General features: G+C 46.9%; 1 protein-coding gene across 5 annotated transcripts in view; it reads left to right on the top strand.

The window, feature by feature from the left end:
• Positions 1 to 26,670, top strand: part of Asap1 (ArfGAP with SH3 domain, ankyrin repeat and PH domain 1) — a 341,517-nt gene that overhangs the window by 13,207 nt on the left and 301,640 nt on the right. For 4 of the 5 annotated variants that reach the window (XM_076836260.2, XM_076836257.2, XM_076836258.2 and 1 more), the window contains exon 2: positions 20,563 to 20,647. In XM_076836260.2, the coding sequence (XP_076692375.1) occupies positions 20,589 to 20,647 (59 nt within the window). In that variant the 5' untranslated portion in view covers positions 20,563 to 20,588. Of the gene's footprint in view, positions 1 to 20,441; positions 20,482 to 20,562; positions 20,648 to 26,670 lie in introns of those variants that run through there. The other variant, XM_077105587.1, reaches the window with a different exon arrangement.

Raw genomic sequence — 26,670 nt, 5'->3', positions numbered from 1 at the left:
TGTCTCTGTCTCTCCTTTTTTTTCCCCCTTTGGTATTGAGGATTGAACCCAGGAGTGCTTAACCACTAAGTCACATCTCCAGTCCTTTTTATTTTTTATTTTGAGACAGGGTCTCACTAAGTTGCTTGGGGGCCTCACTAAGTTGCTGAGGCAGGCCTTGAACTTGCGATCCTCCTGCCTCAGCCTCCTGAATTGCTGGAATTCCAGGCATGTACCACTGGCTACAATCTCTCTCTCTCTCTCTCTCTTTTTTTTTTTTAAATTAATCTTTAAATTCAATTTTTGATAACAGCTTTATTAACATATAATTCACATAGTATATATAATTCACCCATTTAAATTGCAGAGTTCCATGGCTTTCGTGTACCCACAGAGTTGTGTAGCTCTCACTATAGTTAATTTTAGAACATTCTTGTCACCGCAAAAAGAAACCCCATCCATACCCATTAGCAGTCACCCCCATTTCACCAGCCACCCCCTAGCCTAGGCAATCTACTTCCTGCACTGTTTCTTTTTTTCTCCAAATGTAAGTATAATGTGTGCTTATGAGAAAATTCAGAAAAGAACAGGAACTCTTTGACAGTGGTCATCATATTTACCCAGCCACTGAGACCACTCTTGTCTGTCTATGCAGATAAATGGAGAGATACATTGTTTCTGCAAACAGTGCTATCATCTCACACATTCTTTTGAATAATTTTACTTTTTCTCTTAATTCATTGGGGCACCCTTTCTATGCGACTAAATATAGATGTATGTGGCCATTTTTTTTCCACTTTTTTTTTTATTGGTTGTTCACAACATTACAAAGCTCATGACATATCATCTTTCACACATTTTATTCAAGTGGGTTATGAACTCCCATTTTTACCCCAAATACAAGTTGCAGAATCACATCGGTTACACATCCACATTTTTACATAATACCATATTAATGACTGTTGTATTCTGCTACCTTTCCTATCCCCTACTATCTCCCCTCCCCTTCCCTCTCATCTTCCCTCTCTACCCCATCTGCTGTTGCTTAATTCTCTCCCTTGTTTTTTTTTCCCCTTTCCTCTCACAAACTCTTATATGTAATTTTGTGTAACAATGAGGGTCTCCTTCCATTTCCATACAGTTTCCCTTCTCTCTCCCCCCACTTGTCTCTGTTTAATGTTAATCTTTTCCTCATGCTCTTCTTCCCTGTTCTGTTCTTAGTTGCTCTCTTTATATCAGAGAAGACATTTGGCATTTGTTTTTTAAGGATTGGCTAGCTTCACTTAGCATAATCTGTTCTAATGCCATCCATTTCCCTGCAAAATCCATGATTTTGTCGTTTTTTAGTGCTGCATAATACTCCATTGTGTATAAATGCCACTTTTTTTTTATCCATTCATCTATTGAAGGGCATCTAGTTTGATTCCAGAGTCTAGCTATTGTGAATTGTGCTGCTATGATCATTGATGTGGCAGTATCCCTAGAATATGCTCTTTTAAAGTCCTCATGGAATAGACTGAGAAGGGCGATAGCTGAGTCAAATGGTGGTTCCATTCCCAGTTTTCCCAGGAATCTCCATACTGCTTTCCATATTGGCCGCACCAATTTGCAGTCCCACCAGCAATGTACAAGTGTACCCTTTTCCCCACATCCTTGCCAGCACTTATTGTTGTTTGACTTCATAATGGCTGCCAATCTTACTGGAGTGAGATGGTACCTTAGGGTGGTTTTGATTTGCATTTCTCTGACTGCTAGAGATGGTGAGCATTTTTTCATGTACTTATTGATTGATTGTATGTCCTCCTCTGAGAAGTGTCTGTTCAGGTCCTTGGCCCATTTGTTGATAGGGTTATTTGTTATCTTATTGTTTAATTTTTTGAGTTCTTTATATATTTTGGATATTAGGGCTCTATCTGAAGTGTGAGGAGTAAAGATTTGTTCCCAGGATGTAGGTTCCCTATTTACCTCTCTTTTTGTTTCTCTTGCTGAGAAAAAACTTTTTAGTTTAAGTAAGTCCCATTTGTTTATTCTTGTAATTAACTCTTGGGCTATGGGCGTCCTATTAAGGAATTTGGAGCCCAACCCCACAATGTGTAGATTGGAGCCAACTTTTTCTTCTATTAGGCGCAGAGTCTCTGATTTGATATCAAGCTCTTTGATCCATTTTGAATTAACTTTTGTACATGGCGAGAGAAAGGGGTTCAGCTTCATTTTGTTGCATATGGATTTCCAGTTTTCCCAGCACCATTTGTTGAAGATGCTATCCTTTCTCCATTGCATGCTTTTAGCGCCTTTATCAAATATAAGAAAGTTGTAATTTTGTCGATTGGTCTCTGTGTCCTCTATTCTGTACCATTGGTCCACCATGCTGTTTTTATTACTGTAGTACAGTTTGAAATCTGGTATCGCTATACCTCCCGATTCACACTTCCTGCTTAGAATTGCTTTTGCTATTCTGGGTCTTTTGTTTTTCCATATGAATTTCATGATAGCTTTATCTATTTCTACAAGAAATGCCGTTGGGATTTTGATTGGCATTGCGTTGAACCTGTAGAGAACTTTGGGTAATATCGCCATTTTGATGATGTTGGTTCTGCCTATCCATGAACAGGGTACATTTTTCCATCTTCTAAGATCTTCCTCTATCTCTCTCTTTAGGGTTCTGTAGTTTTCATTGTATAAATCTTTCACCTCTTTTGTTAGGTTGATTCCCAAGTATTTTATTTTTTTTGAGGATATTGTAAATGGGGTGGTTTTCCTCATTTCTGTTTCAGAAGTTTTGTTGCTGATAAACAGGAATGCCTTTGATTTATGCATGTTGATTTTATATCCTGACATGTGGCCATTTTTAATGGCCATGAAGATACCATAATTTGTTTAACCACCCTTTTTTAATGGACATGTAGTTTGTTTCTAAGTTTTGCATTTTTTTTTAATTTACTTTTTGTAGTTGGACACAATAACTTTATTATTTATTTATTAATTATTTTTATGTGGTGCTGAGGATCGTACCACTGAGCCATAACCCCAGCCTCTGCATTTTCTTACGTGTCTAAATATTCACTTTGGACAAATGCTTAGGGGTGGAATTGCGGGTCAAAGGGTAGGCACATTTTTAAGTGTGATATTTACCATTAAACTGCCCTCAGAAATGTTTACCAGTCTATATTTCTAAGAACAATTCTTCTGAGAGTGCACATTTTAAAAAAATTTATCTAGCCCTGGACATTTTAGTTGTATTTACCTCTGTATAGCTAATAGCTAATAATAGGCTAAAGATGCTTTTATTTGCATTTTTAATTTAATTCATATTTTCCAGCATGTGGTATAAATACAGAGCATAATAATGTAAGCAGTCTGCCCTGAGCCAGTTGGGGCCATAGAGCTCTGTCAACGGCTGCTGTACATCCCAGGTGTGGTTGGAGGCCTGACTTTGCCATCAGCTATGACTGCAGCTGCTTCTGCAACCTCTGAGGACCGCGGTTTCCTCATCTGTGAGGTGTGGGAGGTTTGGCAGAGGGACACAGTTGTTTCCAACTGTCGATATCATTCCTTATGAAGAAAGTAAAAGCAGCCGTGAAGTGACAGGGCTCTAGCCTGCCTATTGGCTTGCTCAGGGTCCCACGGTGAACAGGTGGCAGCTGGGATTTGAACCTGGCACCTGCGACTACAAGCCTCTTGCTCTTTCCTGGGCTCCAGGCCACCTTTTGGGATTTGTTGTGAGGACTGTCAGCCGCCAACCCCGCTTTGGTTGCTGGTGGGGATCCCCTGCAAGAGGCTGCCTCCTGGGAGAGAGTGTTGTGGTCACAGGGGAAGGAGGAGGGACAGAGATCCCCGGGGAAAGGCCTGTTTCAGAGGTCAGTGGAGTGAATCTAGAGGGAATTTAGGAGTAGCAGCAGAGAAGATCAGAGGAACAGAGAGCACAGGCCAGCAAGCAGGAGCTAGACCTGCTGGGGTGTCAGCTCCTCCAGACCCACCTTTGTATCAAGGAACTAGGAAGCAGGCCTGGGCTGGAAGGTTCTAGTTCAGGTCTCACTGGGTTTTCTATGTGGCACAGTTACATGCTGCTGGACCATCACAGGTGCCTGCCCAGCTCTGGCTCCCTGTTCCTCCCCAGCTTCCTCTCACGCTCCCGTCCCCTTCCCGCCCTCCTCGCCCCTGCAGCTGGTACTCCATTTCCCTCATCCTCCCCTTGGCTTCAGGCTGGGCCCTGCCTTCAGTGCCTGCGACCTTGGTCTACCTGAGGACCCCCTTCTCCTGAGCTGGGGTACCCCCCCTCCTGGGAGCCATTCCCAATGACTGATCCCCAGCAGAAGCTCCCTCGGCTGTGCCCTCCCTCAGCCCTGTGAAGGCCTCTCTCCAGGCAGCTGGCACTTTCTGATGTTTTGTTTATGTCCGTCTCTTACTATTTTGTGGCTTCCTAAGGGCAGATACTGTTATAATTTTATACAAAACACACAGGATCTAGCACAGGGTCTGTGATGTAGTCGTATTCAGCTTTAGATTTGGGGGCGTGAATTCATTAAATAATTCAGCTCAATAGAAATTTCATATGGAGATGAGGATTGTGTCTTAGTTAGAATACAGTGGAAATAGCTGCAGTAACAAATAGTCCCCACACATTTGATGGCTCACACATGACAGATGTTTCTTTTTTACTCATGTGAAATTCTAAAATGGGCATTTCTAATTCATGGGTGACTGCCAGCGGTCACACTCAGACCTGGGGGTAGTCCTACTCTACCCAGCACTTTGTCACTGTCTACATCCACAGGCAGAGGGAGACAGAGCTGGTGAAGGCACACTCACTTCTCAAAAGTGTGGGCCTTTGAGCCCACCCTCATTCTGGGCTAGAAGTCTGACACATGGTCACACCCAGTTGCGAAGGAGTCTGGGAAATGTCACCTGGCTGCATGCCCAGGAAGATGAGGAAACAATTTTGGGGAACAGCTATCAGTCTACTCCCCAGGTAGTGAGTGGGGGTTGAAACCCTGTCACATGTAGCTTGGTTGAGGAATAAGGATGTTTGGTTTGGAGAAGCAAAACTCCTGGCAGATGACATTTGTGACCAGGGCCATAGTTTGTCACGCCTAGAGACATGACACTGTGATTGCAATTATTATGCAATTGGTGTATGCAGAACACTCTAAGTGTGATTGTTGGTAGGAGGGGAGGAAGACGGAGGCAGAAGACCAAACAAACTTGAACTCTCTGTTGTACCAGTTACAGGCCCTATATTTGTGCTCTTGTTGTGCACCAAGAACTGTGCTGGTGCTTGAAGCTTAATCCTTACTTACAATTATTCCTATTTCATAAATCTCAGAGAAGGAATTTTTGGAGGACACACAGCTAAGAGACAGAGCTAAAGTTTGGACTATGGCAATCTGGTGACAGAGTCTTCCTGTTTACCTGCCACACTGCATGTTCCCCATGTGAGCCTGATACCAGTTCTACCAGGTGGATATCACTATTGCCACCAAGGGAGTCATAACTGGAGTTTAAAGGATTGGATGAAGTGACCTTTTGAGCTCCAGCTAGTGTTCTAAATGCACTCTATAATTTCTCCTATGTTGCTGTCACAGTAATCCTAAATCAACCTAATGAAGTTGGTTCTATTAGCTGTATTTTAAAAGATGTGGAAACTAAGACTCAGAGAAGCTGAGACACTTGTCTGAAGTTGCCCAGAGGGTAGATGTAAAGTGGCTATGTCGATTAGGAACTTCCAGCTGCGAGGAGTAAGACTGGCTTTCAGGAAACAACGAGGAGGTGCACTGACTCACACCATTGCAGGTCTTCCGGTGTGTGGAGGGGGTCAGTCATTCCAGTAGGAAACACATAGCACCCATGACTAGGATAATTCAAGGAGAACTTTATGGGTGGATTTTTTTAAATCTTGAGGTAAAATTGACATATAAGTGAGCCATGTGGAAGTATGTAATTCAGTGGCATGGAGTACATTCACAGTGTTTTGCAACTCTCATCTCTTGTAGAGTTCTAAGTTGTTTTCATCACCCCAAGATGGAACCCTGTGTCCAGTAAGCAGCCCCCCTGGTCACCGCACTCCCAGCCCCTGCTAACCACCATTCTGCTTTCTGCCCTATGGATTGACCTATTCTGGGTGTTTCATACATACGTAAGGTTTGGGGTCTGGCTTTCACTTAGCATGTTTAAGCACAGTGCTTAACATGGGTTCACCCGTGGCGTGGCAGGTATCAGAGCTTCATTCCTTTTATAGCTGAAAAATTCCACTGTGTGCGTAGAGCCTACATTGATCCATTCTCCGGTTGGTGGACATTTGGGTTCTTTCTGCCTATTATCTGCTGTGAGCCTTCATTTACAAGTATTTATTTGAATACGTGTTTTCTATTCTTTGGGGCATATACCTGGGGGTAGAATTGTCGGGTCATCTGGTCACTATATTTACTTTCTGATGAACTGCCAAACTTTTCTAAAGTAGCTGAACCATTTTACGTTCCCATCAGCAATATGCGAGGCTTCCAGATTTTCCACATCCTTGCTGAGACTTGTTGTTTGCCATTTTCGTGATAGTGGCTGACCTCGTGAGTGTAAAACAGTGTCTCACTCTGGTGGGATTAGCATTTCCCTAGCGACTCATGCCTCTGAGCAGCTCCACAGGGATCTTTGTGAAGGTATGGGCAGGTGTAGGAAAGCTCCAGAGCTGGAGCATCATCCGGAAAGAGCATGCTGGGGCTCCTATGTCACGCCAGTTTTGAGGGTCAGGGAGGACATGGTTCTTAGAACCTGCAGACAGCGAGGACTTGGTGGAGGGGCTTGGTTAGAGCTGGGACCTGGGTTGGGGACAAGTTTGCACTAATCTCCAGAGAGGCTCTGGGGCAGAAGAGTGGATGCTTATCCTCCCTCCCATCTCCTGTGGGTTCCCTGCTAAAGCCAGAGGGTTGGGGAACCCTCACCGTGGTCCCTAAGGTCAATTGGGGTACACAGTGGGGAGAAGAATGGGGGACAAGTGGAGTGGGATGGGCACAGTAGGATTCAGACTTAGTTTCAGTTCTCGGAGCCCTGGCTGTTTGCTTGGGATTCTTTGGGTCTGTCCTGGTTTGGTAGTCTCTCTGGATAGTGAGATTGGCTACAAGCGTTGGAGTTCTGAATCTTTATCACAACATCCAGAGAAAGAGAGAAATCATTATTTCCGAAACTTCTACCCCATCGAGAAGGAACTTTCCCAGAAACCTCCAGCCTTACGCATCATTGCCCTAAGTTGGGTCACATTATCCTTCTAAATGAATCAGTGGAGATGATGGGATGGTCTTGTGCACTGCCAGGCCCACAGCTGGAGAGTGCAGGAACTTGTACTTCATGGGAGATGAGGGGAATCCCAACGAAACTGGGAATGAGGAGGGCTGCTGGTCAGAAAACCCACAGTACCACCTCCCTGGAGAGATCCTGCCGTGTGACTACAGGCCAGGCCTTCTCTTCTCCACCATGCCCCTTGGGGTGAGGCACTGCAAGCAGGACCCAGGCCTTCTGAAAGCCTCTGCACTCTTTGCTGATCCTCAGTAGGGCTCCCAGCCTGCATCTGTCCTCTGGCCCACCTCAAGGAAGGCATGAACCAAAGCCCCTTCCATAGTAATGGAGAGCCTTGGAGACTGAGTTCAACCAGGAGCTTGGCTAAAGGGGCCTTTTTGTAGTTTGTGCAAAAGAAAGAATGGAAAAAAAAGGAAACTGTTATTATTCCATTTATATATATGAAATGCCCAGAATGGGTAAATCTAAAAAGGGAGGAAGTTACCCTGTTATTTTGCGAGGAGTGGTAGAGGGTAGAATGGAGAGTGACTGCTGACAGGTATGGGGTTTCTTTTGAGGGGATGAAAGTGTTCTAAAACCATAGTGATGGTTGCACAACTCTGAATTATATCAAAACCCATTGAAATGTACACTTTAAATGGATGGATTGTATGGTATATGAATTACATCTCAGCAAAGTTGTTGTAAACCAGAGAAAAAGACTTGTAAGAGTCACTCTGAGCCAGGGACGGTGATGTGTGCCTGCAGTCCCACCTATTCAGGGGGCTGAGACCGGGGATCGCTTGAGACCAGGGATGGCTTGAGCCCTGGAGTTTGAGATCTGCTTGGACCATCGAGCAAGATCCCCCTCTCAACACAACCAGACTCAATCTGCTCTCGTTTTCTTGCTTATATTTAAAGTTGAAGTTCATGCTCCTTTATTCCTTAATTAAACATTATTGTCATAGAGTTCTTTCCTTCCTCCCCTCCCCTTTCCCCTTTCCTTTCCTTTCTTTTTTCTTCCTTCTTTCCTCCCTCCCTCTCCCTCTCCCCCTTCCTCCTGTTGCCTGAATGCTCTGAGAGCTTCCAGGATGGACACACAGCCAGTCAGTCCTGAGGCTTTAACTAGAACCGCCGGCTGAGCCAGGCTCTCCCTCCAAGGAAGTGCTGCCCAGTGTCAGGATGTCTTCCTGAAGGCCGTGGCCCGCTAGGGCAAGCCTACCTGAAAGCGCCTCCCTGGCCCTCTCTCCTTTCTGGCCCTCCCGCGCAGAGCCCACAGGTGGAGAATCACTCCTCACATCCTGTGAACCCCAAATCTAGCTAAGCCTGGAATTCAGTCCTTCCCTGCCTGCAGCCCAAGGCCATCCCACCACCACCCCATTCCGCCTTCTTTTCATCTGGTTGGGTTTTCTGATCCTGAGAAGCCTGGGTGTGGCTGTTGCAAACTCGGGCCCTCCAGCTTGTCCCGTGCAGCCGACTGCTTTCCACAGCAGTCTCCGTGTAGAAGAGGGGACTGCTCTTCCCGCCCACATCTCCCATGTCAGAATGAGCCAAGAAAACTGCTGCCACAGAGGAAACAGGCTGACGCTGGAATGTCCCAGCCCAGCACATGATGTCCTTTGTCAGGGTCCCTGGAGGGGCATCTGGAAGCCAGCCAGCCTCCTTTCTGTGGGCCACGGCTGCACGCCTTCTGTTGCACTTTTGCAAGCCTGAGTGTGTGGTTGTGTGCACGTGTGTGTGCACAACTGCACTTGCATGCGTGTACTGGGAGCTGTGGCCTTTGTTTCGGCCGGGGGGGTCCCTCTCTCTTAGCTTCCCCCGTTTTGACTGTGTACTGACCCGTTTGGGTTGTGGTCACTAAAGATTTTGTGTGTGATTACAGACAGGGAAGAGGCCCATCAGCTCAGGCTGCCTTAATACCAGAAAGGGAATCTCTGATGCGCTCCGTGTCCTCAGGAAACCTCCTTGCAATTGTGGGACGTGGGTTTTATGACTCTTGTTTGGCTGCTGTGGCGCCCGAGGCCCCAGGGAACCAAGGCAGGTAGCCAAGGCCAAATCTGCCCCTTGGGACAATGACACATCTACCTCAGACTAGGTCTTCAGGGTTCTTTGACATGTGGGGGGAAGAGGTTGGAGAAGGTGGGGAGACTTGGTTGACTTCTAAGAACTTTGGTTCCAGAAGGCTCCAGAAGATGGCGGGCCATCAGGGTAACCCCCACTGAAGATAATTGTCAGGCCAGAGTCTCGTTGGGACCTCTGGCACTGATTTGATGGTGTTGATCTTTTGGCACCTGGTGATGGGGACTCTGGTGAGAAATGTGGGTGGCTGGGCAGCCTTGGCATGAGGTTGTTTGTCTAGGCCTTCACTCACTCACTCACTCACTCACTCACTCATTCGTTCATTCATTTACCACAGGTTTACTGGGCTAGGCACTGTGCCAACCGCAGGGCTTCTTGTTCCCCAAAAATCTCCCTCAGAGAAGAAGGGGTGAATGTCACGTGGCTTTGCTTACAACTCTGTTGTGCCTGTCTGAGTGATTTCCAAGGGCCTTCCATTCTGGTGGGCACCCGCTGGCAGCCGCTCCTGTGCTGGTGGTGACGCTGGTAGAACAGGGAGTGACCTCGAAACTGCAGTGCATCAGCGGCTCGCAGGCTCAACATCCTGCCCAGGTGTTGCTTCCCACTGTACTTGGAGAAAAACAGCAAAGAGACGATATTTAAAACATGATTAAAAGGAACGCATCTGGGTTCTAGAGGAACTCTAAAAGAAGTCTTGTAGAGATTGGCTGATCCTTCCACATTGACTGGTGGTAACGTTCCTAAGAAACAGAGATGAATTTTCAGAAAGAAGTTTGGGCATTGGAACTGCCCAGCAGTGGTGTCCCCGGTTACAGGGCTTCCTGTCCCACTCTGGGAAGTAGAGTGACAGGGCCAGTTTTAGGTCTCATGAATATTTCCCCATAGTGTAAAGGGCATCCCCAGTTCCCCATTTTTGCTAAATCATTTAGAAGTCTTCCTGCTGATCCCCTAGTTTGTTTTTATCTGATTCAGATAATGTATTCTGGCACCAAGGTATTTGTTGAGCACCTGGTATGCACCAGACCTTCTAAAAGCTACAGAAGTGAACACAACACTTTTCCACCCTTGAAATGGAACATTCTGATTTATTATCATAGGAGAAAGGAAACTTCATTGTTAAATAAGATAATGTACTTTGGCTTGTTCCAGGAGGCAAAGGTTGCAACATTTTGAGACTTAGAGGCCCAAGGAAATGCCAAGAGAAGCCCGAGTTTCTGTATTTCCAAATAGAAATCACAAGGTCTAGCTCAGAGCAGGCCTCTGAGGCTATTTTGATTATGCCAGTTTTACAGATGAGGAAACTGAGGTTCCAAGAGTTTAGGTGGCCTGCCCAAGCCTGGTTGGGGGATGGGAGGAGTCGGGACTTAAACCCCAGTCCCCAGATGCCAAAGCCCTGTCCTTTTCCTTGTGCTCCACTGCATCCTTCAAGTTCAGGAACCCCCCCACCCCACACACACACACATACCCCAATGTAAATCTGCACATTGGCATGAGTGGTAACATGCTCTTCGACAGAAGCACTAACTTAGTCTCTTGAAATAACACACATTTATCTTCTTATGGTTCTGGAAGTATCCTCACTGGGCCTTGGATATAGCAGACATTTGCCCCATGTGAGGTCTCACTGCCTGTCCATTGAGGGCTTCGTCTTCCTGCCCTTTCTATCTGGTCTTCTCCCATTCATCTTCAAAACCAGATGCTACTGTCCTCCCCAGTGAAGCCACCCTGCCCAGTCCTCTGCATTATTCTCTACTTTGTAGCAGCCTCTGTCTTTGCAGATACCACCAATTATTGATTTACCTGTGTCCCTTGCACCAGAGGAAGGTGCCCAACTCACCTTGGCACTTCCTAAGCATCTGTGGAATTTCCTTAGGAATGAGTGCATGTGTGAGTGAATGAACCTGGCAAAACAGAAGCTATTTTGTTTCACATTTTACAGTATAATGACTACTCATTAGATGTTGTTATCTCTGGACTAACAAATGAGGAATTCACTTCCTTTTTTTATTAGAAATGCAAATATTTAGGGATTCCAAGCCTGGGATTTCTGAGTCACAGATAAATCAGAGACTGTGTGGGTGAAACCTCATGCAGGGCCAGGTGTGTTTAGGAGACCTGAAGAGAGGATGTAGGCTCCTAATCTCTCAAATTTATAGACCTCTGAGGACTGCATTGGGCTTCCACCAGATGACATTTGAATGTTGCTTAGACATACTTTACTTCTTTGGATTCTGAGATGCCTTTGAGTACAAGATACATTATGGAGATCGTAACAGGGTCAGGACAGAAAACAGAAGCTGAATTCCATTGATAGGGAAACACGTTCTGTTTTAGACGTGTTAAAATGTGGGAAAACGACCATCACATAACAGAGGAAATGAGGCAATCACAAAGAGTGTAGTCAAGTCGCCTCCCTGGGTGGTGGCTGCTGATTGGACCCACTCCTGGGAGGTCGGAATGAGCGAGGCTGGTGTGGTTGGCTTGTCCAAGGTCTTTTTTTAGTTCTAACACTGGAGGAATCACATATGGCGGAGACCTCTCTGCTGAGGGTACCCCTCCTTGGAAAGGCTGGTGGAATCTTAAAGAAAGAAGGGGCTTTGTGATTAGACCTCATGTCCATTTATTAGCTATAAGAACACTAGCAAGATGCTCATCCTTGTCTTTGCCCACCCCCTTCTCTGTGAAATGGAATGATAATCATTGCTGTCTCCAGGGTTGTCAGGAGATTACAGAAGTCATTGCTCATGTAGTGTCTCATACACATAGTAACTATGATAGCTTGGTTATTTTAAAAAACTTGTTGCTTACTCTGTTAGGAATGTTGTGTCCTCGGTTGTAGGGAGTAATGGCTGCACCTGAGGGGGCCTGTGTGGACCAGGAAGCACTCAGCAATGAGGCGGCCTCCAGGGGGACCAGTCCTCCTGTGTCCTCCATCCCAGTACTCTAGTCCTTGGACAAGTGGAGGCCAGACGCCAAAGTGTTCCTCCTCGAAGGTAACTCCCAGGCCTTGGTCATTGTAACCTCTTTGACAGTGGCTGGGGTGGTGCTCAGTGGATACCAACAGGGTGGCCAGCTCCGTGGAACATGGCCATGCTGCTGGCCTTGCCAACAGGCTGGTGAGTGCTGCTGCAGGTGTCCTGGCTAGTTGGGGTTGTCACCATACTAGCCGTTGCTCATCCCACATGTGCCCTGTGCTTCTCACACGTACACAACCTCCATTTCCCTTCCCAGCAGGTCTGCATCAAAAGTGTCATCATCCCCATCTTGGGGTGGGTTTCCCCAAAGCCAGCCCTGAGGAAAGTCAAGAGCACTGGTAGATTATTTGGGAGGTGATCTGAGGAAAGAGGTAGAGGTGTGAGGAAGCGAGGCAGAGAAGAGAAGGCAGCCAGCGAAGGGTGTCCTGGCCAGCAGAGAGCAGGCTGCCTTCCTCTTGGGGCCTCTCAGTGTAGTTACCAACCACCCTGTGTGAGGGCTGCACCTGGGACCATTAGTGCCCTTCAACCCTGCCTACCTCTTGGTGTCTAAGAGCAGAGACTGGCAGGTGTAGCTGAAAGCGGGACATGCTGGCCTTTAATGACCTGTGCATCTCCAGGCAATATGCATGGGCACCATCTCAGTCTGCTGCCAGCAACATCTTCCAGAGGAGGACACAGTTTCAGAGAACTGGTCCTCACTGGAGACCACCCAGCAGTCACAGGGGAGAGCGGGCATGGCAATGTCTCTGCCCACATGCTCTCCTGCTGGCGCTGCCTGCCATTCCCGCCTCCCACACGGTGAACACAGGGAGCAGCCACACTGATGGCCCAGCGTGCACACTGCTGGTGAACAGAACACATGATGGTTTGAAAGGACAGGCTATTAACATGGGGCAGACCAGCAAAGCTGGGGCACCCCCGGATTTCACTTTGCATGCTCACAGCTTTTCCTGGGGACCCTATGGTGACATAGGCTGAGAGGAGCCTGCCCCTGCTGGTGTAAGGAGCGGATCGTGGGGCTAGTGGGTGAGCCTCACCTGCTGCCCAGCCTGTAGCTGTCACTTATTCTAGGATCCTCTCTCTTCAAGTCCCTGACGCTTTTTCTTTTGTATTCACTTACTTCTCCAAATTCTCAAAATGTGAAATTCAAAATGCTGAGGGTTCACTAAGCACCTGTGGTATGCAGGCTCTTGTGGCACCTGGACTTTGCCTAGTTCTCATCACCTATGAGTTTATTTGGTTTAAGTCTGATTCCTTAAGCAAAGACTGTCTCTTTGTTAACCATTACATCCTTGACATTTCATTTAATAAACACTTTTTCCAATAAATAAATGGATGGATGGGGCTGCCTTGGGATAGATGATTCTCATTGTGGAAAGCTTTAGTGAATGAAAAATAGCATGCAATAGACACTTAAGAAGTGTTCGTGAGCAGGTCATGTGATGTGTTCACACCCAGGTTATACCACTCACAGCAGTTAATCCTGCTGTGTCTCTGTGCCTGGCCTGTGCACACTAGACTGAGAGCTCTCTGTGGCAGTGACCTGAGATCATTGCTCAGCCTCACTGTCTGGCCCGGTGCCTCCAGGAGTAGGAACAAAGAAAAGTAGTCACCGTCATCATCAATTTATAATCCAACAAGACATTAGTTCTGGTCTTTGCAGCATGGGTCCTTTGCAAGGATCTCTTCTTTGGAGAGGGGAGACCCAAATTGTCTCTGAGTGTGACCATTTTAAACAGTCAGGGAGGCTGTGGGGCCAGGCCAGGCTAAGGACCAGCAGCTCCAGCATTGTTAGGGACAGTGCCTCAACCCTCCTTGCCTTTCTTGGGGTGGGCTACTATAGGGTCTTCTCAGTATCCCTCTGTACATTAGTGTTCTGGGCAATTCTGGGCACTAGACAGCCTCAGTGGCCCATCCTGAACACTAGCATGGTGGTGGGGCAGAGGGATTAGGAGAAATAGCCAGCATCCACAGTTACCTGGCCAAAGGTCACAATGCCTAACAGGCTGCATGGGTCAGGAAGCAGGGTTTATTGCTTGCTAATAGACAAGGAAAGTTAAGCACCAAGTGACTGGTACAAAATCACAGTGACCAACAGAGATAGCCTCAGTATTTACCATGCAAGCGTGGCCACAGGAGAGGAGGTTTGGCTCACCTATCCAGAATAATCAGAGAACAATACCAAATGGGGTGCATCAATCAGAATCCATACTGCTTTGCTGAGCATAGCAGGTAAAGGTCTCAGCTTTGAAATCAAGCTGCCCCAAGTCTGCATATTGAGTCTGTCACCACCAACCAGCTATGTAACTTCAGAAATGTTACATAATTGTCTGAGCCTCAGTTTCCTTGACTGTAACAATCAGACAATCATAGTTCTGGGTTATGAGGATTGAAAAAAGATCATGATTATGGCTAGGATGGGGTGGTTATACAAAGAAACAGAACACACACACACACAGAAATAGAACCTGTGTGTGTATATAAGTTCTAAAATATATAGGTTATATTCTTCATTTATATATGAAGAGAAAGGTGGAAGGAGACTAGAAGTTTTTTTTTATTAGGAATTGACTCATTCCTATAATAATTAAAAATGATGAGAGAGACTGACAGGTCCCATGATTTGTCATCTGCAAGCTGGAGAGCTAGACCAGCTAGTGAGGTGGTTCATTCTGAGTCTGAGGCCTAAGAACCGGGGGAACCAGTGGCATCATTCCCAGTCAGCCTCTGAAGGGCCAAGAACCAGGAGCACCAGTGTCTAAAGGCAGGAGAGATGGATGTCCCAGCTCAAGCAGAGCAGATTCACCCTTCCTCTGTCGTTCTGTTCAGGCCCTGAGACAGACTGGATGATGCCCACTCACATTGTAGAGGCAGTTTCTTTAATCAATCTTCCAGAAACACCTTCCAAGAAAACCCCAGAAACAACATATTACAGGCTGCATGGGCACCCCTTAGCCCAGTCAGGCTGACCCATAAAATTAACCATCACAGGACTCAATAAGGGGTACTTTTGTATTAGTCCCACAGGAGTTCAGAAATAGATAGATAGATTGTTGGGCTGAGAAAATTGGAGAAAGTTTCTTGGAAGGGGTGGAATTTCAGTGGATCAGAGTTTGTTGGGCAGGGTAGAGTAAAAGGAAAATGCGTAAAAGTGTTTTGGGGTGTTTTCTTCAGGCCTCTGCTTTTCTAAGCACAGCATCCACAGAACAGGAAAGAACCACACTGGTAAATAGGAAAAGGTTGTCTAAGCTGTAACCAGCTGCAGACAGATGACTCACAGGTTCATGGCATCCTCTATAAGAGGATACAGTCCCAACATCCATGAGCCTTGGTGAATAAAACTCAGCACCTAGTGAGGATTGGCAGGAAAGGAGGGTTTATGTGCCAAAATATTTATGCCCCTATTCCTGCCAGGCACCAGTAATGGCTGTCCTGATGGATGCCCTGTAGGTCACAGAATAGAATCACAGAGGGAAAGCAGAAACATGGGTGGTAACAAAAGTGAAGCCCTCAGGCAACTGATTCTAATTCATTCCAAAAGGTAGTTGCTTTAAACCTTCTATCCCGGGGCAGCAGGCAATGAGAGGTCATGGTGAGGAGCCCGTCACTCGCTTCTTTGTTAGTATTTATTGAGCACCTATTCCCAATGCCAACAGTGCCCTGCCCATGCCCCCGCGCATTGCCAGCGCCTGTTCACTGAGCTCCTGCATCTCTGAGACCGTCCCCTGGCTGTGATTGGCTGGTGAGGGGTGGAAGTTGGTGGGTCAGTGTCCACTTCCTTTCCCATTTGAGGTGTGTTCTGCTCTGTCTTTCAGAAGGTGCCAGGTGTGAGGGAGCCCAAGAGGTACCCTATGTTTGCCTCTGAGCTTCGCCTTGTACATGGTCGTGAGGATTAAATGAGGCAGTGGTGTCTCCACTGCTGCTTGTCACCACGTATCCATCGGTGCCTGGGAACCAAGCTTTGTGCTCAGGCTTCTGCCACATTATCTTGTTGATTCTCATAGTGACTGTACTGAGGTAGGTACCTTAATGATCCCAGTTTTAAGGTGAGAGCACTGAAGTATATCAATAGCTCACCGGAAAGTCGCGACCTTTGTGAAGTCCTGCCGTGAGAAGTCAGGATAGCAAAGGAAGTACCGTCTTCACTGTTGCCGTCATCACCATTATCTAGTTGGTGCCCCATGTTTATTTATTTATTTTAAAAAGGAATAAATGAATGTAAACTTTTTTGAGCTTGTGAACTTTCTGTGGTTCTTGGCTCTGTCTTCAGACAGCAAACAGCCCCAGGCACGTGGCAGGTGCAACTTAAGAATTGATTGAATGACGGCATGAGGGCAAAGTGGAATTCTTTTTTCACTTACTGGTAATCTTCTGGTTCTAAGAGGCTCATGTTGATCAAGATGTGTTATTGGTCTCACGGTTACAAAAACCAGTCTTAGAAATGAAAAGGCTTCAAACCCCCAAGCAGTATTTATCTTCAGGTGTTATGATCATGAATGATTTTCATTTTTTTTTTTTGCAATAACAGTTTTTCTGATGTTCTTGGATTACTTTCACAATAGTAAAGAAAGAATCCCAGTTTAGAAAAAAAGCTCAGTCTTTACCCAGGTGCTCACTGTGGAGGCCTGTGGGAAAGACCCTGGCACAGGGTGGATGCCCACCTGGCTGGCGTGGGCTGAATCAGGCAGCAGGGTATGAGTGGCTTTGGAGTCACATCTCACACAGCTCTTTCACACCGCATCTCTCTGGAGGGTCGCAGCAGTGTTAGGATATGGGCTGGGCTTGTGGCCTCATTTCACAAATAAGGGGCCTGGAAGCCAAAGAGGGTCACCTGTGAAGGTGAGGTATTGACACTTATTTGAGTTCAGGCCCAGTGATAGTATTTATTGAGCATCTATTCTGGATATCAATACTGCCATGCCCAGCAGCCTATCTCTCACATGCACACACACACACACACACACACACACACACCCCAAAACAAACCATTAAAGGAGTGGGTCAAAGGTGGAGGCGGCCCTGTGGACCAGGGATTCTCACAGCAGCACCCGTAGGACCTTCTTTTGGAGAGGAAGCTGGTTTGGAGTTTATGAGTCAGATGACCTGCGTCAGAATGTCAGTTCTGCCACACACTGTCTTGGCCATTTTATTTCTATTTCTGAGCTTTGGTTTCTTCTCTATAAAGCTGGCCCATTATCTGTCTTGCAGGACTTTTGTGAGGGTCAGCTTGGCACCAAGTAGGTGGACGTTCTGCAAGACTCACTGTGTCGCTTGCTGGTGTAGCTGTGCTGGCCTGTACACAGCTCTCACTTCTGACCTCTGTTCCTACTCATCGGTGTTCATAAATGAATATTCCTGTATCGGTCAGTACCAAAAGCCTCAGCATCACAGTGGCTTGCTTGACTGCAGATATTTATTTCATGGTCACAGATCTGTGGGGTCGTTATGGGTTAGCATGGCTGCGTCTTGCTGGTTCGGAGGTGCTCCACGTCTCCAATCTGGGGTCCAAACTAAAAGGTAGCAAGTGATAGGTGCAAAGGAGACGTGGGCAGACTTGGGGACTCACATGCCATTGTCTCTTCCACGTACATTCCATTGGTCAAGGCGAGTCAGTGGTCCAGTTCAGGATGCAGTGGGGTAGGGAAGTAAAGGACACCCGTCCCAGTGGGAAAACTAGACATCACATAACAGAGGGCAGGAATGTGTAACTCAGGGTTGTGTTGGGACAGATCCGGCTGGAGGGATCCAGCCTGCCACACTGTCTCAGAGGTCCACTGGGGTGAAGCAAGCTGAGAGGTGGGCTGGGAGAGGCGTTGACCGTCCATGCAAGTGACAGCTCTTACCTGTCAGCGATGTGTGCTTGGTACAGTGAGGATCTGAGATCTTTGTTCTAGGAGGATTCTGTAAAAGTGGTTCCACCCTCTACTTATACACCGGGCTGTACCGCACTGTGGCTTTGTCGCCAGTTGTGAAGTCAGGAAACAGACATCCTCCAATATTGTTCCTCTTCTCCAAGATGGTTTGGCTCTCCTGAATCCAGCACGTCTCCATATGGAATTTAGGATAAGCTTGTCCATTCCCCACCTAATTAAATGGTTTAGGTTCAAGAAGATTCAGTCAATTACCATGAACATCTAGGGTTGAGGGAAGAGTGTTTATTACTTATCCAACAAATGTTTATTAATGTCCTTTTGCCAGGTATTGTGTGAGCAAACAAAACAAATAGTCTTTGTACTCAAATAGTTAATCATCAAGCCAGATCAATAAATATTAATCAGTCTTCATGTTAAAGAATACATAGAGAGTCCCTGACTTACCGTGACTTTATAATGTTGAAAAAATGTACCCATACAACTGTTCTGTTTTTATTAAATAAATTTCATGAGATATTTAACATGTTTTTATAAAATAGACTTTGGGTTAGGTGATTTTGTCCAACTGTGGGTTAATGTGAGTGTTCTGAATTTGTGTAAACTAGGCAGGCTAACACGTGATGTTCAGCATTAGGTGTATTCAAAATGCATTTGACTTGGGATATTTTATCTTAATTGCATTTATTGGGAAATAATCCCACTGAAGTCAAGGAGCATCTGTAACATTAAAATCTGAGGAAAATGCCATAATCTGATCTGGAAGGGCAGAGACAGTTTCTCTGAGGATATCACATTTAAGAAAGTGCAGGTGTTAGCTAGACGAAGAGGCAAAGAGGGTGGGAGAGGAAGCCCTCGAGGCACAGGGAACAGCGTGGGTGAGGGACCCGTGACACAGGAAGACCTGCAGCATGTTCCAGGATCTAAAAAAAAATGTCCTGTGGCTGCAGCCTGGTGGTCAAAATGAGAACCGAGAGGGGCACAAAAGTCCAGGCACGTGAAATGATTTACATTTTTATCCTAAAGCACCGAGAAGCCACTGGAGGATGTTCAGCGTGGGGAGGAGAGACGGGAAGTGACACCATCGGATTTATGTTTTAAACATTTCATTCTGCATATCAATCGGTTGTAAGATGTGGGTCTTAATTGGATATGGGTTTTGAAAAACAAATGCCATTTTTTGACATTTATGAAACTAGTAGGAATGTGAATATTGTGTGAAAAATTGATGATATCAAGGAATCATCTAATCATCTTTTTTTTTTTTTTTAGTGTGGTAATGGTTTTGCAGTTGGCTTTTTATGGAAGACCTTATCTTAGAGATGCAGACTGTGAAATTGATGTCTGAAACGATGTCCAGAATTTCCTTCAGAATTGCAATGGGCCAGGGGAAAGGCTGAGGTGTGGTCAGGGTAGGATTGACTAGGGGCTGCTGAAGGTCAAGGTGCTGTCGTGATGGCTGATGGTGACTGGGGCCGGGTGGTGGGATTTTGTGGTGCTCTTCTCTGTTTTTGTGTCAGTAGAAACTTTTCATGGGAGAACTGGTTGAGGGGGAGCAATGGCTGAGGGAGATCAGGTGGGAGGCAGTTGTAGTGGCCCAGGTAAGAATGACGGTGGCTTGGTCCAGGGCTGTGGGTGGAAATGGAGAGAGTGAGCTTGAGAGATCTTTAGGAAGCAAAGCAGAGAGGTGACTTGGATGGGTCGGATACAGGGATGCGGGAGAAGGTGGACCAAGAGCTTCTGGCCTCAAATGGAGATGCTATTCTGAGCACAGGATCTTGGACCTAAGCAGGTCCCTGGGCTCCTGATTTCTCATTGCCACCTCTCTTTCCCCTTCATTCGTCAACTACTGAAGCTCTTTGCTTATGTAACAGCTTTTATCCCAGACTTCCTGCACTCTGGGCGCTCAGCAATTAATTAAGCTTTGGTGTGCCTGCATTAATTACAGTCCTCTCCCGGGTTCAGAGGGGCTGTCCTGAGCCACACACGTTCTCCCGAATCTACTTCCTTCCTGGGGCTGGTTCTCTTTGCCGCGGGGGGAGCCCGTCTGCCTTCCCGTGGGCACACCGCTGCAGGTGTCTGTCTGTGGCATATGCCAGCACACTTTAATTTCATGTTAGGAGCCTAGGTCTAGAGAAGTTAATGACTTGTAAATTGCTCTCCAACGTAGAGCTAGAAATAGAATCCAGGAAGGATCCCTGAGCACTTCCTTGCACAGAGACAGCCATGGAGCTACCAGCCCCAAAGTTCTCCCTCCTGCGCCCGGACAGCCACCCAATGTGCAAGGCCGTTCCCAGCAAGGGCACTGGCTCCAGGTGAAGTCAAGGGCTGAGACAGTGTCTTCTGCACAGGCCGCTGGATGACCCTTGTTGCCTTTTCTTCCTGCCCCGCTCCAGGTGATTTCTGATGTGACGGCTGAGACATGAGATCTTCAGCCTCCAGGCTCTCCAGTTTTTCGTCGAGAGATTCACTATGGAATCGGTGAGTGCTCTCCCGCCCGTCCCACCCAGGAAACCCAGCCTGGGACACGCAGAGGGAGTCCTTTGGGGGGTTGAAATGCAGAACTGAAACACTGGGACCTGACAGGAGATCTCTGGTGGGTAGGGCTGTGGGCTTCTCAGTGTTTTCTGTCGTGTCAGTGTTGCCTCCTTTATTTGGAAGGAAAGGTGGGGCGGGGCAGAGAGGGTCAGGAAGGGCAACAGTCTCGCCAAGCTCTGGGTGCCATCCCTTCCTGGGAAACATTGTTTCATTCATCTGCAGCCATCCTGCCACCTTAGAATTGCTACATTCATTTCCCAGATAAAGAATGGGCTCCATGGGACTTAGAGTGGATTGCCCCTGATCCCAGGTACCCTGCCTTTCTATCTGCCCACTTGCCTCCACTTTGCAACTAGGAACACTGAGGCCTGGTGTAGGCGCAGGCCTTGGAAAGGGAGGACTCTGACCTCAGTGGACGGAGGTCTGTGTCAGAGGTAGTAAGACAGCAGGCTGGACAGGAAGAGCTGTGAGGCAGAGAACACTTGTAAACTCAGCCTCCCGAAATGGTCAGGGTGACGTGACAAGGGCTTGGCTTGTTGTGGCTGGTGTTTCCAAGAAGTCATCATGGAATGAGGAAAGAGCCGGCTCAGTGTCTTCTGTTTCCTTATCTATAAAAAGGAGGTAATAATTGTGTCTTAGAATTTTTTGTGTGTGCAGGTTAGAGAAAAAAGTACATAGTAAAGAATCTTACATAAAACAGGCACATAGAGCACTGTAATTAGTTCAACTCTTAAGATGAAAATAGTTTTTAAGGGTGATTAGACAAGCAACCCCGTATCCTGAATGGGTGGGAGAGGTAAGAGGCTGGGGGGTAGGGAATTAAGACTGAGGCTTTTGAGGTGACATAGCCATGAGGTGACACAGTCACAAGGTGACAAGGACCTGCTCTGGCTTTCCAGGAAAAAAAAGAGGCTTTTCCTGCTTATTTTCATAGTTGGTCTATTCCAGGATTACGCAAAATCATGTTTTGTCCATTTTGTTTGTTAAGTCAAAAGCTGAACACCAAATGGCATTAATTTTGCATGTTGGATTTTTAGGTGACATTAATTATGCTGTAATTGCAAGAATTCAGGGCATTACTGGAATTAGGTTTTGCTGTGAATAATGTAAAATATAAATGAAAATTGTCTTTAAAAATATAGAAAGTATATATTGTCTCTTGTCTTAAAAGTTCAGACATAAATGGTGTAGAGCTGCTCTAGAAATCTGTGAGACACCCAGGGTTTTTCTCTCTTGTTTCTCTGCCCCGTGGTTCTCTATTTCCAAGACAACCTTATGGTCCCATTCTAGCTGCTTTTGCTCCAGACATCGTATCTGCCAGCAAAAGGAAAGAACAAGAAGAAAGGTAGTCCTCCTCCTTTAAGGATGCTTCCTGGATATTACACCTGCTATTTCTTCTTATATTCTGTTGGCCAGAATTTAGTCCTGTGGCTTTGCTTAGATTAAAAGAAGGCTTGGGAAATATAATGTTTATTCTGAGAGACTATGTGCTTACTGAATTGAGTGTTTTTATCATAGAAGATGAAAACAGATAACAGAGGCCAGATCTTTCTTGGCCTTGCTAATAGTTACTGAAAGTTAGCTACTGAGAGGACAACCTCTAGGGCCAGACTGCTGGAGTCCTGTGTCCTGGATCCGTGGCTCCACAGTCAGGTCACCTCGGAGAAGTTCCTTGACTTCTGGGTGCCTCTGCGTTTTCACCATTAAAAATCCTGTGGTGAGGCTGGGGATGTGGCTCAAGCAGTAGCGCACTCACCTGGCATGCGCGGGGCCTTGGGTTCGATCCTCAGCACCACATAAAAATAAATAGAGATGTTGTGTTCACCGAAAACTAAAAATTAAAAAAAAAAAAAAAAATTCTCTCTCTCTCTCTTAAAAAAAAAAAAAAAATCCTGTGGTGTAAGTTCTTCGTAAGTTCTTCTGAACACTAGATGAATTTAGCAAAAGCACTCAGGAACGGTGCCTGGCCTATAGTAAATGCCACATAGGGGCAGCTATTACCCCTGCTTCTGTGACCTGCTCCCCTACTCCTGCTGTTCCTGTTACTATTGTTACCACTTCCCCTGTTACCGCTGCTTCTGTTACTCAGCTGTGACTGTTAGTGCTGCGGCTGCTACCCCCCCCCACCCCGCCCCATTTGAAGATCAGCATCAGGAGAGGACCCTTGCGTGTGTATGGACCCAGTGACTGGAAGGGACGCGAGGTGAGTGTCTGGGTTCTGCTGATATTCCGTTTCTGACCTGGGTGCTGGTTTCTTGGGTGTCAACATTCCTTGAATGTTGTACTTGAGATGTGGACAATTTAGTGTATTTATCTCGTACTTCATGACAACCGGCTGTGCCGCTGGTAAGTGGTGAGCATGGGTGAAACCTTCACCTGCCCAATTCTGAAGCCTGTGCTGTCATTTCTGTTGATTGGCTGATTCATTCATTCATCTAACATACATTAATCAATTGCATATTACTTAGGTGCCAGGAACTGGGCCTGGTCACATGGGATACAGGTGTGTGTATGCAGTAGCCCTTTGTGGGGCTTTCTGTCTGCAGTAAAAGAGGTGAATACCAAACAGATTGACAGCCACCAGGTTAGTTCCATGGGGGACACACTGGAGCCACAGAGGGGCACGTACACTAACCCAGCCCTGCAATCCCAGGTCTGCAAAAGTCACAGAGATGCCCCTCTCCTCTGGCTCCTTTGATGGGGAAAAAGTTCCCCAATAGTGGGCAAGCTGACCAATGAGGGTTACATCACGGCAGTTTTCTGTGCCTGCTTGCCGGCACTGAGAAGGGTCAGCTCTCCTTTACTTGTGTGTCACTATCGCAGGTGTGAACCTACCTGGCATTCCATTGAGCAGGCCAGGGTGGGGCTTTGGCCATTGGTCAGTAGAAGAGAAAGGGAACCACAGCACTGGAGACTTCCCACGTTGGTCAGCAGGAGTGCAGGCCCTCTTGCTGAAGATGACCTGCGACTGAATGAACAGTGGGATCACAACCCCTCGCAATGCTGTCGCCTTCCCTGGGATAACCAAGTCCGGGGGAGTAAGGGAATAGAGCTATTTCTTTTTTTCACCCTCAAACCCAGAAAAGGCAAGCCTGTAAAGAATGGAAGCGGAGTTGAATTCCTAGCCCACGGTGGAAATGTTGGCCTTATTCTTGGAGTTTCTCTTCATACGCACAAATCCCTGTCGACCCTCCCAAGCCAAGCCCATGGGAAGCTCCTCTGTGCCTGCCCCACCTCCCCGCTTGCCTTTCCAGATGTCAAGGCAGACGCCCTGTCATTACCATGCCGCCGGCTGTCAGCCCAAATTGAATTTCCCTGAGCCCAGCTGATGTCCCTGTTTGGCTGCAGGGCAGGGGTCAGGAATGCATGCGGCACATGGACAGGAAACGTGTCCCTGGAGCTCAACACAGAAGGCTGACCTCTCAACTCTGCATTTCTAGCATAGTTGGAAGGGTAAGGAAGCGTTAGGGTTTCTGGATGTAAAAGAAAAAGATAATGCATTTTAGAAAAACAGCATTCAAGTTCCACAGCGAGAGCCTTTCAATGTAATTGAAGCTGTGTCAAATTCAACTGGACGTGGCCCAGCTTTGGCCAGTCCTCAGTTGGCTATGTTCAGGAAGGAACTCCTCCTAAACCGAGTGGGGAAACTGACCCTGGCCTTGTCTCCCTCTTCCCTTCTTCCCTTCCCTCCTTCAGGAAGTGTCAAGCAGCTACTATGTGCTAGGTCTCAAGGGTAACCTGGGCCTGAAGGAGTCTTGCTGCAAAGCCTCCTCAAACTTACCATCCACTCATTTTTACTTTATTTTATTTTAGTTCATTTACTTACTTTATTTATTTATTTTGGTACCAGGGACTGATCCCAGGGTGCTTACCCACTGCGACACATCCTCAGACCCTTTTATGTTTTATTTTGAGACAGAGTCTCCCTGAGTTGCCCAGGGCCTTGCTAAGTTGCTGAGGCTGGCTTTGAACTTGCAGTCCTCCTGCCTCAGCCTCCTGAGCTTCTGGGATTATAGGCATGTGCCCCAGCACCCAGCCCATTCATTTTTAGAAAACTACACTCACTCGACAGATGTCTGTGGAGCACCTCACTTGCTCAAGTGTCTTAGACACAAAAGACACGTTTCCTCCTCTTGCTGGTTTTTGTTTTGTTTTGCTTCTGTGGTGCTGGTGAGGGAACCCAGGGCCCCATGCCTGCTAAGCAGAGGGCTCTTGCACTGAGCTGCACCCGCAGCCCGTCCTCTTAATTAGTTTATACTTGATTTTTCTGAACTTGCTCACACAGCAGACACTTTCTGAGACCTACTGTGTGCCAGAGACTCCATCAGCTGCTGGGATCCAAGGTGTGCAAAACAGCTTCCTCTGTGATGGCACCAAAGGCCTGGACAATATTGTGAGTTCCCCAGGGCTACTGTCACAAGTGCCACACACTTGGTGGTTCAGAACAGCAGAGTTCACTGTCTCATTCTCCTGAAGGCATGAAGTTTGCAATCAACGTGTCAGCAGGGCTCTGGTGTCTCTGAAACAGTAGAGGACACCCCTCCTCGCCACTTCCTAGCCTCTGTTATTTACCAGCAATCAGCGTGTTCTTGGCTGACGACCACATCACCCCAGTCTCAGTCCTTTGTCACATGGTGTTCTCTCGTCTCCTTTCCTATAAGGCCATGAATTGTGCTAGATTAAGGGACTGCCCTGTACTCTATTACCCCATCTATTGTGGGGGGATGTTACTGAGGTTGAACCTACAGGTGCCTAACCACTGAGCTACATCCCAGCCCTTTTTTAAAATTTTAAGACAGGGTCTTGCTAAGTTGCCCAGATGGCCTTACACTTGTGATCCTCTTGCCTCAGCCTCCTGATTATAGGCTTATAATTACAGCTGTGATTAGAGGCAGGCGCAAGTCCATATGACCTCATCTTAATTTGTATCTTATCTTGTACAAAGACCCTATTTTCAAAAAAAGGTCACACTCATGGGTACAGGGACTAGGACTTTCACGTTTTTGTGGGGCAGCACAGTTAATTACGGGCATGTACCGTCACCTGGTGGGTCACCTGCACCTTCTTTCCACTTACCTCAGCCCAAGGTAAATGCCTGGAGGGCAGCCACTCCCTCTTACTCTGAGTGCTTCAGGTTTCCTGCTGGGGAAGTGAGACAGCTGTTTCTCATGTGCTTTGGCTGGGAGATACTTGTGTGGTCCTAGTAATGGGGAGAGCTCCTTCTTCCTCCTCTCCTTAGTCTGTTTCTTAGGCTGGTGGGTGAGGGAGTCCTGGGGCAGGGGGAGCTGGTCTGGTGGTTAGGATAGTCCTGGCTGCGGTGCTTGCTGGCTGGGGGAGCCTGGGTACACTTCTGTATCTCTGCTCTGGGCATTTCATCTATACCTACTCTTAGGGGTCTTGTGAGGACCAGGTGGGATCAAATTCAGTGTTTGGAAGAGCACTTGTTCTGCAGTCAATGTTAGGTGCCCCATGGGGGAGTGTGCTGGACATACCAGGCCTCCCTGGGAGAGGGGCCTGCCCGCTTGGTCAGTATCATTCACTTGCAGGACACTGCCCCATAGCTTTCTTAGGGACAGTCTTTCAGAAATAAAGGAAAACACCTCTCACAGAGATGCCCTTCACAGCACTATTTATAATGGCAAACAGTTGCAATAAAACTTGTCCTGCAGAGAACAAGGGGCAGACGTCATGCAGATTAGGCTAAAACATCCATTAAAAAGAAGATGATGACATGTTTTTAAGGTTATGAGCATGCTTATGATATAACTGCCACGCAAAAAAAGATAGCTTTCTGTTTGAGGAAGTCACTTGATTTTTCTGTGCCTCAACTTCCTCATCTGTAAAACGGAGACAATGACAGTACCTTCCTTACCTAGAAAGTTGCTTTGAGAATTAAGTGGGAGAGCACCTGCGTAGTACCTGGCAGGTGTCAGGTGCCCACCAAACGCTACTTATCGCTATGTATC

This window comes from Callospermophilus lateralis, chromosome 16 (genome assembly GCF_048772815.1).
Source record: "Callospermophilus lateralis isolate mCalLat2 chromosome 16, mCalLat2.hap1, whole genome shotgun sequence".
NCBI lineage: Eukaryota > Metazoa > Chordata > Mammalia > Rodentia > Sciuridae > Callospermophilus > Callospermophilus lateralis.
Note: the sequence above shows the minus strand (reverse complement) of the source record. Positions and strands in the feature narration are given on the sequence as shown.